Genomic DNA, 12,513 nt, shown 5'->3' with positions numbered 1-12,513 from the left:
ACGAGAACTCCATCAAGGTAGAGTTTTTAAATGTAAAGGTGCAAAGTCTAGTCTGAGTAAATGTTTTTCTCTCTGGCAATGCCTCTTAAAATAATCCACAGGAAGAAAGGTGCAAGTGAAAGAAATGACCCTTTGAGGTTTGTTGGTGATTTTGGAGAAAGTCTTCTAGAAGGGAAAGGCCATTTCTTCAGAGAAGTGGCTCCTATGAAGCAGATCAGCTGTTGAACACTGAGCAGCCCACAGCCAGGGTCTGCGGAGACAGGATGACCTTCTCGGCGTGGTGGGTGGGTCAGTGTTGGGAATACCATCCCTTCCAGTGGCAGGAAGCAGAATTCACTATTCAGGGTTATTCATTGCCTTGACATCCTCACTCAGGGTGCTCATGGTCACATGCGCGGGGGGGGGCACTGTTGTGCTCGCAGATGCTCTGGGCCTGTTAGAGGTTGCCACCAGCCAGTAAGAAGGGAAAAGTCTTTCCTTGTTATTGGAGCAGAATTGCTGCCTCTGGGAGATGATGGTTGCCCATTCTCTATGTGTTTGTAGACAGTTTATTAGAAAATCTTAACAATGAGCTCTTCTAAGTCACAGGTTTCTGCCTTTAACAACCCGTCTCTGGTGCGGCTTATAGGTCTGGGAAAATGCTCTGTACTGTGTGATGGGCCCTTACAGGATGAACACGCTGATTCTGGCCGTGGTCTGGTTCACCATGGCTTTAAGGTAAGTTCTGTCTTATTTAAGTTCATTAATTTCCTTGCGCTTTAGTTGCCTCATCTATACATTGAAAGTTACAGTTGGTTGTAACTCACAGAGTCTGTGTCAGTTTGGGTACTTTGGGCTATAACAGGCAACCCACTCTAGTGGCTTCTACCATGAGGTTATTTCTTATCCATTGGACCAAGAATTCCACAGGGAGACAGGCTCCAGGTGGAGTTCCAGCCTCAGGCTAGTTCTCATCAGATGGCAAGATATCTGTGTTACTCTTGGCACACGGTAGACATGCAGAAATGTCACAGCGAGGAGAGGCTGCCTCTCTCTGAGCCTCACTTTTTAACAGCAAAGAACCGTCCTCAGCAGCCCCCAGCAGACCCTCCCCCCACCCCGCCTCCGTGCATACACATGATATTAGCCAGACGTGTGTCACAAGCCCAGGGCTAAACTTGTTGATGAAGGGGATGTGATTTCCCAGTAATTTTAAACTAAATCAGGATTTGCCTCTCAGCTGAAGATACCATTAGCTTCCCTGAGTGTTGATCCCTAAGCGAAATCGATTTCCTGTCTGAATAGGCAGCCATCAGTGTCCTGTGACTATTAAATGGATAAAACTGTGAAACTTCACAATCATGTGTCCAGCAATAAAGAAAATTAAATATAGCATGATTGGTGATTAGCCAGCTCCTTTCTTAAAGAGTAGGCTCTCACCCCTTCATTTCATTCACCTCCACCTTGCTTTCCTTGAAAGTTTTGGGGCCCACTTATTGCCTTATGAGACTGTTTTACTGTATATTTATAAAGTGCTTGCAAATGTTTCTGGCACATGATATGTGCTCAATTGCTATTGTCAAGTAGGAACTTGCAGTGAGATTTTAAACTTCCATCTATGGAATTACTTTGTTTCACCACCGCCTGTGCTCAAAGGCACACTCCCTCCCTCAACCCAGGAATTTAAATTGGCTCGAATGACCTCTTTGATTATGAGAGGAACATGGGGAGACCTGGTTTTTCCACTGTCTTACCAAATGTCTTCCATATTCATGGAGAGCCAAACAGGTTCAAGTAGAGAGAAAGCTGGACCCTGCTCCCCTCCACCTGCTCCATCTCAACTAGGTGGGAACATTTCAGAAGCCAAAGATGGCAGACACTACGATCCAGTGCCCTGAGTTTTAAGATTTGCTTACATCTAATATAATGATTGAATAAGGGATGCATTTCAAATGCTGAAAACACAGAAATCTGGCATCCCTTCCTTCCCTCCTACCTATTCCCTTCTGTTATCTTTTATTTTCCTATTTATCATTCCGATGTGGTTTTTTTTTTTTTTGCAAATTTAAGCAAATATATATGCATGTATACATACACACATATGGGTATATTTACAAATTTCTATGTCATTTTTATATGCAAAGGACTGCAAAAAGCGATTTTGCTCTGATTTTTTGCATTCAACAGTATATTCTGGACATCTCTCATACCAGGACATGGAGATTTTCCCCGTTCTTCTTTGCGGTGACTTAGTGTGGGTGCAGAGCTGTCCACAGTAGACCACTGTGCTTTATTCCACCAGTGTCTTGGTCCGTCTTGGTTCCGGAATGTTGAGGAGTTCTCAGGCTTTTGCTGTTGCAAAGAATGTCACAATGAGTAACTGTTTGTAGGCTACTTTGTATTGGGCAAGTTTATCAGTGAAATAGATTCTTGGAAATGGGATTATGGTGTCAAAGAGGGTAAATCCATCAATAATTGTTTTAGGCATTGAATGATTCTCCTCCCTATGGTATTGTAAATTGTTGTCCTTCCAGCAATGTGTGAGAGTGCTTGCTTACCTGTAGAGTTTTGGCACACTTTAAGGTGTTGACAGTCTAATAGGCGAGAATGGTAACACAGTGTGGTTTTAATGGACATTTTTCTTATGAGTGGGATTGAGAATCCTTTTTTATGTTTAATGGCCATTTTTTGAGTTGGTGATCTTGAGTTTTCAGGTATAAAATCATATCATCTGCAAACAGAGATAGTTTTATCTCTTGCTGTGCAACCTTATATTCCTCTGGTCTTTCTCTTGTGTAGCTGAGTTAGCTAGGACCTACAATGTCATCTTAAATGGTAATGTTGATGGGTATCCTGGTCTTGTTTTTTGTTAGTGGGGATGTCTGTAGTGTTTCCCTACTAAATAAGATCCTGCCTGTTGAGCTGAATATATCTTTTTTACATGCTAAGGAAGCGTCCATCAATTCCTAATCTCTTGGTGTTTTTACCAGGAATGAATGTTGCTTTTTATCAAATGCATTTTTGGCCTCTGAGGAGATAGTCATGATTTTTCCCCTTAGATCCGTTAATATGGGGAGTTATTAGATTTTCTAATGAGCCATATTGATACATTTACAATGAGCTTGATTTGCGAGTTAGGCATGCAGCCTCAGATCATGTCGCTGCTTGAATATCCTGTCTTCTCTATCACAGTTACTATGGACTGATAGTTTGGTTCCCTGATATGATCCGGTATTTTCAAGATGAAGCATACAAGTCCAAAATGAAGGTATTTCACAACGAGCACGTGTATGGTGTCACAATCAACTTCACGATGGAAAATCAGATTCACCGACATGGGAAGCTTGTGAATGACAAGTAAGTGGGTGAGCACGGGCTTTCCTCAGATCAAGGTGGCTGTGGGAACTGCTGAGGAGAGAGCCATTGGGAAGATAAGAGTCCAATATGGTGGAGAGTGAGCGCCAAGGCTGGTGCAGTAGCACGACTTCCTGCAGCTGCCAGCGGCATCGTATACCCCTGGTGGCTCTGTCTGCACTGAGCTGTCCCGGTCGTCCTGGCTGTGGTTGACTCATCCCAGGAGGGTTCACCAGACCATCTTTCCTGAGACCCTTCCCCTTCAGTGGTGAGGCGTGGAGAGCTGTCGCCCCTTGTGGCGCCTGCCTGGAGAGAGGGCCCAGAGCTCTCACCAACTCACAGCCTGGTATTGAGGCTTTTTCTTTGGTTCTGGAGGCTTCTTCAGAAACAAACTCAGGGGCTAATATAATTCTATCTTATGTTATTCTTTCACCAATAGTACCTCCAAGGGTTAATGGGCACGGCTCCTGGCTATCAAGAGTATTGACCTTTGGGGGAAAAATGAGTAGGGCATTAGAAAAGTCCCACCCTTTCCCGCCTCAATTCTTTCTGACTCCTCGTCTTTCTACTCCTGGGACACTGAGATGGACAGTCCAGCCTGTTGGGGTTTAAGAATGCCTTCTTGAGGGAGTTCCCGTTGTGGCTCAGTGGGTTACAAACCCAACTAGTATCCATGAGGACACAAATTCAATTCCTGGCCTTGCTCAGTGGGTTAAGGATCTGGCATTATCGTGAGCTGAGGTGTAGGTCGCAGACATGGCTCGGATCCCATGTTTCTGTCTGTGACGTAAGCTGGCAGGTGCAGGTCTGATTCAACCCCTAGCCTGGGAATTTCCATATGCCACAGGTGTGGCCCTAAAAAGCAAAAAATAATAATAAAAAAATAATGCTTCCTTGAGACTGCCCTCAAGGAGGGCAGGGCAAAAATTTCCCTGGGCCGCATGATGCACTAAGCTGAACACATTCAGCCCTGCTGTTTCCCTTCTGGAATTATACTTAGCAGGTTCACTGGGACAGGTAACTCCATAGTCCAGGTGGTGCAGTGTCAGTGATATAAACTGCCCCCTAGTTAACACCTCTGTGCAAGAATTATCACCAGGAATTCTCTCCTCCAGTGTGGGTTTTACCTCCCCAGGCTGTACCCACCTACATGGCTGAGGGAAGTGGCCCTGCCTGTGATTGTCAGCTGCAGTAGGAGAGGACCAAGGGGAAGTCCAAGGAGGGGCTTTGGGCAGTCTAGTCCATATGGCTCTTATGGGCTGGACCTTAGCAAATGTTCACTGTTATTTAGGATGAGAAAGAAAGTGTGATATAAAAAGGAGAATATTATTTCTACGAAACTCATATTTGGGGGAGGAAAGTTAGGACCAAGTATCAGTGAATGGAATTTAGATTTTCAGGTGATTTTTTTAAAAGGCTGAGGCTTGGTCACAAACATCTACACACTCAAGTGCCCATGCAGGCACGCGCCCTTGGTGGAGACACTTCAGTCACTGGAATCTGCAGAGAGTGGCCACTTCCAGGAATAGCAGCTCCAAGGCTAGTGGTTGGCAGTGGATGGCAACTCCCTCCAGGATTTCTCACTGTTAAGGCTCTTTCATATAAGCCAAGAGGTCTTGTGTTGGCAATGCCAAGGAAGAAATGCTTTGCCATTATTAGAACATTTTAGAAATGTTGGAAACAAGCACATTATGGATGGCTTGATGTCACCCAGGATTTTTCCCTGCAGAAACAATTCACTAGAAGAGATCTCATCCATGGAGTTCCCAATGTTCAGTGATCCTCTATTGTGATATTAGTGATAATAATGACGGTAATGGCAGTGGTAATAGGCTGATAATAACATTACCAAACACTTCTGTGTGCTGGATGCTGCCTCAAGTGCCTTTCCTAGATTATCTCCTTTAAAAACTCCAGGAGGCAAGAAATGTGCTTTCTCTTTTACAGGTGGGGAAAAGAGCTTAGAGAGGTTGGGTAGCTCGCTCAAATCACACAACTAACATAAAGAGAAATGTCTCTCGCCCAGTTCATGCATTTGGACTTCAATCCCATACCCTTAACAACTACAAATATTATCTAATTGGGAAATATTCCATTCCCACAGAGGCTCTGTTTTACATGGTGTTTTCTGTATTAGAAAGTTAATTGCCATGTGAAAACCCTTACGATTTTGAACAGTAGGTTTTGGAGTTCCAAGACTTAGCTGTGCAGAAAATGGGAACTTGTGGTCCACTCTGCCCTTTTAAAAGGACCAGGACTCCTGAAGCTTTCAGCAGGCTGCTGGGTGGGAGTGAGGAGAAGCAAGACTTGATGAGGGTGGTGGTCTCGTCTGGACCCAGAACCCCATGGGATATAGTTACTGACAAGGGTCTGGGAATGCATAGGCAGGCCAAGGTTGGTTTGGGAGTGGATGTAAATATTCTGCACATAAATATTCAGAGGTTCTATCACTTTTCTGTATTTCGAATGCATGGGAAAGTTTCTGGGTGATTATTAAAGTATAAATTCTTTCAAAAGTTGCAGTGAGTTAATTTTAACTTACCATATATATGTTTTTTAACCAACAGATTCTAAAGTACACCCACTGTCATTTGAAGCCCATAATTTTTAACCCCAGCAATGTGAATAAAAAGTTTTTCATAAGCTTAGGAGCATTTGAAACTAAGACTTGGTTTCTTCTCTTGAGTTATGCTGCCATCTGCTGGTCATAAACCAGAAAACACCTCTTCCTTGGAAACCTTGAGCCTCTTTGGAGAACGTGATTGATGTTGTTTAGCTCGGGTGGGACATTTTCCCATTTGTACCAGGATTCCCTCTTCGACTTTGTCCACACTTTGTTGACTAAAAATTTAGATAAAATTATTTACTTTATTGACTGTCACACATGGGGGAAGCTTACTTTTGGCAAGGAGAGCAGAGAGAAAGCAAGCAAACACACATTTAGGAAAGAGAAGGTTGATTTCATGCATCACAATGAAATGCTACCCACTTGGTTAAAAGCTCCTTTTAGCGGGGTATGAATAAGAATTTTCTGCTTGGCATATACACATTACTGTATATGAAATTGATAAGTAACAAGGGCCTACTGTATAGCACAGGGAAATCTATTCAATACTCTGTGATAGCCTATATGGGAAAGAATTTGAAAAAGAAGGTATGTATGTAAGATGTACTGTATGCTATGTACTATATACTATATAAGATTACTATAAGATTAATATATATTATACATACATACATTCTTTTCATACATACATAATATATATGCACGTATAACTGATTCACTTTGCTGTATACCTGAAACTAACACAACATTGTAAGTCAACTATACTCCAATAAAATTTATTAAAATTTTTTTTTTCTTCAGCTGCGGTGGGCATGTTTCAGGGCAGTAAATCTCTGTGCAGCTGCCAATGGTGGGAAATGTGTTAACTGTATCTTCTGGCTTTAGGTCTGAGGAAGTAGCCAAGGCTTGAGGGACTTAGGTTCCAAGCCTTGAAGGGTTATTAGCTAGCTGAGCCATCTCTGATCTAAGCCTCTAGTTGTATATCTTCTACTAGTCGTAATATTGATATATACTGTCCATCAGGCTTCAGAGTTAGTACAATATATAGGTACAATTTTTATAATTTGATCTACATCCTGCATAGTTCTTATAGACCTTCTTCCTGAATATCTTACAATTAATTGCCTATTGAAAATAGGACTGCTGTTTCTCATCGAGCATTTACCCAAGTTATTGCAAAGGCTTCAAAGTTAATACAATATGAAGGTACAATTTTTATAATTTGATCTACATCCTGCATAGTTCTTACAGAGCTTCTTCCTGAATATTTTACAATGAATTGGCTACTGAAAATAGAATTGCTGTTTCTCCACCGAGCATTTACCTAGGTTATTGCAAATCAGTAGAAACCCTGTTGAGTTTTGGATGTTTGTTTTGTCTCTGAGATCTTTTATTAGTTCTAAGAGTTTTCCCTTGTTATTATTACACAATCCCATCATCTGCTGATAACAAATGTTTTGTCTCCTTTCTTTTTTTTAGTCCATCGTGAAATATATTAAATAAGTAGAGAATAGAGACTAACACAGATAACCCTATTCAGAGCACCTACCTTTGTAAAATCATAAACTAGGCAATATTGACTTCAGATTTTAATATAGATCAAAAATTGCTCACTCTGCTGCCATTCTGAATGTACCACAGTGATCACTTTGGAGTCTTACATTCATCTGTGTTTTTGTACTTTTCACATGCATTTATATACCTATAAACATTGTACAACATTCTTTTGTGTGGTTTAAATTTTAGGCAAATATCATACTGTGTTATAGATGTGAACATTTAATTCTCAACTTTTGCAACTTTTTTGTTACTTTTAGGATCTTTACTTAATTTTTTAATTTTTTAAACTCAGGTATAGTTGATGTACAATATTGCATTGACTTTGACCTCTGGTTTGATGGTGGATAGAAGCCATGATAATGGGCATCCTGGCTTCAGTGGGGGTAATTTGGGCATTTAAATTTTTAAGTATGATATTTGCTGTATGCCTTTGATTGACCTCCTTTATCAACTTGAGGAAATTCTCTTCTATTTTAGCTATGCTGAGTTTTTTTTTTATCCTGAAAGTGTATTGAATCTGTGAAATATTTTTTCTGTACCTATTATGATCATTATATGTTTTTTTCTTGGACCTATTAAAATGGTGTATTAAAATAATATTTTTTTCTGGTATTCAGCCATACTTGACTCCTGGGATATATCTTAATCATTCAGTGTGGACTTTTAAAAATGGCAATACATTAACAAATTTGATTTGCTGATGTTCTATTTAGGATTTTGGCATCTAAGTGGTGTATTTTTCTTATACTGTTCTGTTTCAATTGTAGTATCAAGGTTATACCCTCTTTTTTTTAAGATGTTTTTTTTGTTAAAAATAACTAACTTGTTTTAAACCATAGATTGATAAATCATAAGTGACTGGTTATTATGCCAAATGCACAATGAAAAATTGCTTTCTTTTTTAAAATTTATTTATTTTTCCACTGTACAGCAAGGGGGCCAAGTTACACTTACATGTATACATTTTTTTTTCCACCAGACAGAAAACCAAATGAAAAAACATGAAAGCAATATAAGAGACCTATGGGGTAATATAAAGTGGGCCAATCTATGCATAATAGGAATTCCAGAAGGAGTAGAAAAAGATAAGGGGATGGAACTAGAAAATATAAGGAAAATATAAGGAGAGCCAAGAAAAACTAGAACATTCATTTGCAGAGATGCAAACTGAACTAAGGGCAGTAAAAACCAGAATGAATAATGCAGAAGAAAGAATCAGTGATATGGAAGATAGAATAATGGAAATCACTCAATCCGGTCAACAGACAGAAAACCGAATCAAAAAACTGGAAAGCAATATAAGAGACCTATGGGATAATATAAAGCGGGCCAATCTACACATAATAGGAATTCCAGAAGGAGTAGAAAAAGATAAGGGGATGGAAAATATATTTGAAGAAATTATCGATGGAAACTTCCAAAATCTAAAGGATACTGATTTCAAGATACAGGAAGCACAGAGGGCCCCAAAGAAGTTGAACCCAAATAGACCCACACGAAGACACATTATAATAAAAATGGCAAAAGTTAATGATAAAGAGAGGATCCTAAAGGCAGCAAGAGAAAAGCAAAATGTTACCTATAAAGGAACCCCCCCATAAGGTTATTAGCTGATTTCTCTACAGAAACTCTACAGGTCAGGAGGGAATGGCAAGTGATATTTAAAATGCTAAAAGGAAAAAATATGCAATCTAGAATACTCTATCCAGCAAGAATATCATTTAAAATAGAAGGGGAAATAAATTTTTTTTCCAACAAACAAAAGCTAAAAGAATACAGCAATACAAAACCCAGGCTAAAAGAAATATTGAAAGGGCTTCTCTAAACCAAAAAGAAAGGATTGAGGAAGCTTTTGTTTTTCTCCCTAGGGCTGCACTTGCAGCTTATGAAAGTTCCCAAGCTAGGGATTGAATCTGAGCTACAGCTGCCCACCTACACCACAGCCACAGCAACACAGGATCCGAGCTGTGTCTATGACCTACACCACAGTTCATGGCGATGCTGATCCTTAACCTACTGAGTGGGGCCAGGGGTGGAACCTGCATCCTCATGGATACTAGTCAGATTCATTTCTGCTGAGCCACGCATGATGGGAACTCCCTGCACCCTCTTTTTAAAAATGTGCTAGGATCTTTAGAAAAGAGGCAGGATGAGATACTATAATTCCAGTGCTTAGGTAGCCTTAAGTATAAGAGAAGATGAGGGGAAGGAAGTTGGATTTACTGGCAGATTCTCTGAGGCACAAGAACATATAGTACTTTTTTGTGCAATAGAACTTGATGAAACATTGTAAATCAACTAGACTTTAAGAATAATAAAATTAAAATTTTTTAAAAAGAACATATGGCCTTAGAGAGTCTGTTTGGTTCACATTGGCACCAGTATTTCCCATCATATACAGCTGATTCTTCATGAACTAATGGTTCAGTGGTTTGGAGACATAAGAGAGCCATCGCCCAAGTCCACTCTTTTATTTCTCTTTTTTCTTTTTCTTTTTCTTTTTTTTAGCCACACATGTGGCAGCTGGAAGTTACCAGGCTAGGGGTGGAATTGGAGCTGCGGCTGCCGGGCTATGCCACAGAACACGGCAATGCTAGATCCAAGCTGTATCCTCCACCTACGCTGCCACAGCTTGTGGCAATGCTGGATCCTTAACCCAGTGAGTAAAGCTAGGGATCAAACCTGTATCCTCATGGATACTACTCGGGTTCTTAACCTGCTGAGCCACAAGGCAACTCCCACTCTTTTATTTCTTTTTCAGGCTCCCTACTAAGGTACTTCTTTTTTAGTTGAAGTACAGTTGATTTACAACGTTAGTTTCAAGGATACAGCAAAGTGATTCAGTTATACATATATATCTATTCTTTTTTAGATTTTTGTTCTATTATAAGTTATTACAAGATATTTAATATAGTTCCCTGTGCTATATAGTGGGTCCTTGTTGTTTATCTATTTTATATATAGTAGTTTGTATCAGCTAATCCCAAACTACTAATTTTTCTCTCCCCCTCTTCCTTTCCCCTTTGGTAACCATAAATTTGTTTTCGAGTCTATTTCTGTTTTGTAAATAAGCTCATTTATATCATATTTTTCAGATTCTGCATATAAGTGATATCATAGGATGTTTGTCTTTCTCTGTCTGATTCAGTTCACTTCGTATGATGACCTCTATGTCTGTCTGTGTTGAGGGTAATTTTCGCTTATAGAACCATATACTAGAACTGGAAACAGCCATCTCCTCAGGATTGTTATTTTAAAGACTTTTGAATGACAGCCTGTAGAGAAGAAACTTGCCTGGAATCTTTCAGTGACTGGGCTCTAGAAGTTGAACTCCAATCTTCATTTTTTCGAGGATGGTGTCATTTGTAAAGTACAGGCCTGATGCCTCTGGAGAATTTAAGAAGTTAGAGTATTCTGTAACACTTTTGGTTTCCTCCATTCTTTAAGCAAATTAAAGCTAAGTGTATATTTTCTGAAGTGAACAGTTTTCTTATTTGTGCTTTGCTTTGCCTCAGGTTAGGACTTGCTGTGAGATAGTGTGTCAGAAGCTGGAGTTCCGTTTCTCTCCTGAAGAACTCTATCTGGAAGGCTTATTTTAGGCGTGTATGTGTGTGTTAAGCTTTGGGGAAAGAGACCCTTTGTTTATTTTCTCCCTGAAAGGTGACATAAAATATGTGAAAGAGAATTCTCTACTTTTAAGACAGAGGCAATTAAGGGTATGTATAACATACCCTCCGTGTCTTTGCATATGCTGTTCCCTCTGCCTGGAATTCACTTCCTCCACGTCTTTGCTTGGATCATTCTTACTTGTCCTTCAGGATAAGCAATCTCATGCTTTACCCAACTGGATGATAAGTGCCCCCTTTAAAGTGATTTTTATAGCATATCTCTGTCTTGATAATTATCGCACCCAATTTTAATCATCAGTTTTCTTGTTTATCTCTTTAATTAGATTGAGTTTTCTGAGGGTGATGCCATCAAACCTAAAACATGGTGACTAAATAGATATGACTTTTGGCACAGGTTAGATGACTCAATGGATGAAAGCATTGGGCCTGAGAAATAACTGAAATAAAGTATTTGAATAATAATCCTGCCATGGACTCTGGGTCTCCAATGGCTTCTGTTTCCTTAAAGGGAAAGTTCCACAAGATACTTTTGTTAACTTTTCTTTCAGCCTTTGAACTTTCCTGAATGAGGACTCTTGGACCAGTTCAATATATAAATTAGAGATCAGAGGAGATGATTTATATAAATGACTCATAAATATGCCTTGGCCCTTTCTCCTTTTATCTCTTCTTTTATAACTTTGGCTTTTTATAACTCACTTGGAGATACATTTTAAGGTCTGCCTGTGTCAGGCCTATTATGATTTATGGCCCTGCTTTCTCACCCACCCTTGGCAGAACATTAAAATATCACTAAAGGCCACATCACAGTCTATTACTATATTAAAGAGAAGGGTATATTAAGAAAGTCAAAGACCCAAGACAGTCTATAGGAATAGCTTTACTGAGTAAATACATTCAGCATGCAAATTACATTAATTTTGACATCAAGAAGCATCTTCCTGTAGCAAAAGGCTTACCAATTAATTTTCCCATGGAAATCTGAAGAGTTCCTTGGTAGCTCTTGGAGGATCCACTTTAAAAGTCTGTGGCAAATTTAACCCTAAGAAAAATTGTTGGAAATAATTTGGCTTTCTAGACCAACGACTCTTACATTTTCTAAAGTGTAATAAGCTGGCATCTTCCTCTGGTGATTATCCTTCAAGAGGTCCAGGTTGGACTGTGGAAAATTGCATCTTTCCTGATAACTTCCCATCTTATTCTGATGCAAGTGGTCTGGGTACCTCTCTTGGAGAAGCACTCATCCAGCTTTCTCATTGGAGAAGCACCCATCCAGCTTTCTCATTGGGTGGGAGGTCTTTTTGCAGAAGCTAGTGAGAAGTGGTTCTAGGTTAGGGTTCTCAGCAGAACACAGAGGGCATGAAGGATAAGGGGCACTGGCTGTCATAGGCCGTCAGTGATTGAATGACCTGGTGGCTCCGAAGA

The 12,513-nt window shown here is 39.9% G+C and overlaps 1 protein-coding gene across 4 annotated transcripts in view; it reads left to right on the top strand.

Moving 5' to 3' along the window:
* Positions 1-12,513, top strand: part of SV2B (synaptic vesicle glycoprotein 2B) — a 202,868-nt gene that overhangs the window by 169,182 nt on the left and 21,173 nt on the right. For all 4 annotated transcript variants that reach the window (XM_001926765.7, XM_021099374.1, XM_021099373.1 and 1 more), the window contains 2 exons: positions 629-717; positions 3,172-3,336. In XM_001926765.7, the coding sequence (XP_001926800.5) occupies positions 629-717; positions 3,172-3,336 (254 nt within the window). The remainder of the gene's footprint in view (positions 1-628; positions 718-3,171; positions 3,337-12,513) is intronic.

The sequence above is a fragment of the Sus scrofa genome, chromosome 7 (assembly GCF_000003025.6).
Source record: "Sus scrofa isolate TJ Tabasco breed Duroc chromosome 7, Sscrofa11.1, whole genome shotgun sequence".
Lineage (NCBI taxonomy): Eukaryota > Metazoa > Chordata > Mammalia > Artiodactyla > Suidae > Sus > Sus scrofa.
Note: the sequence above shows the minus strand (reverse complement) of the source record. Positions and strands in the feature narration are given on the sequence as shown.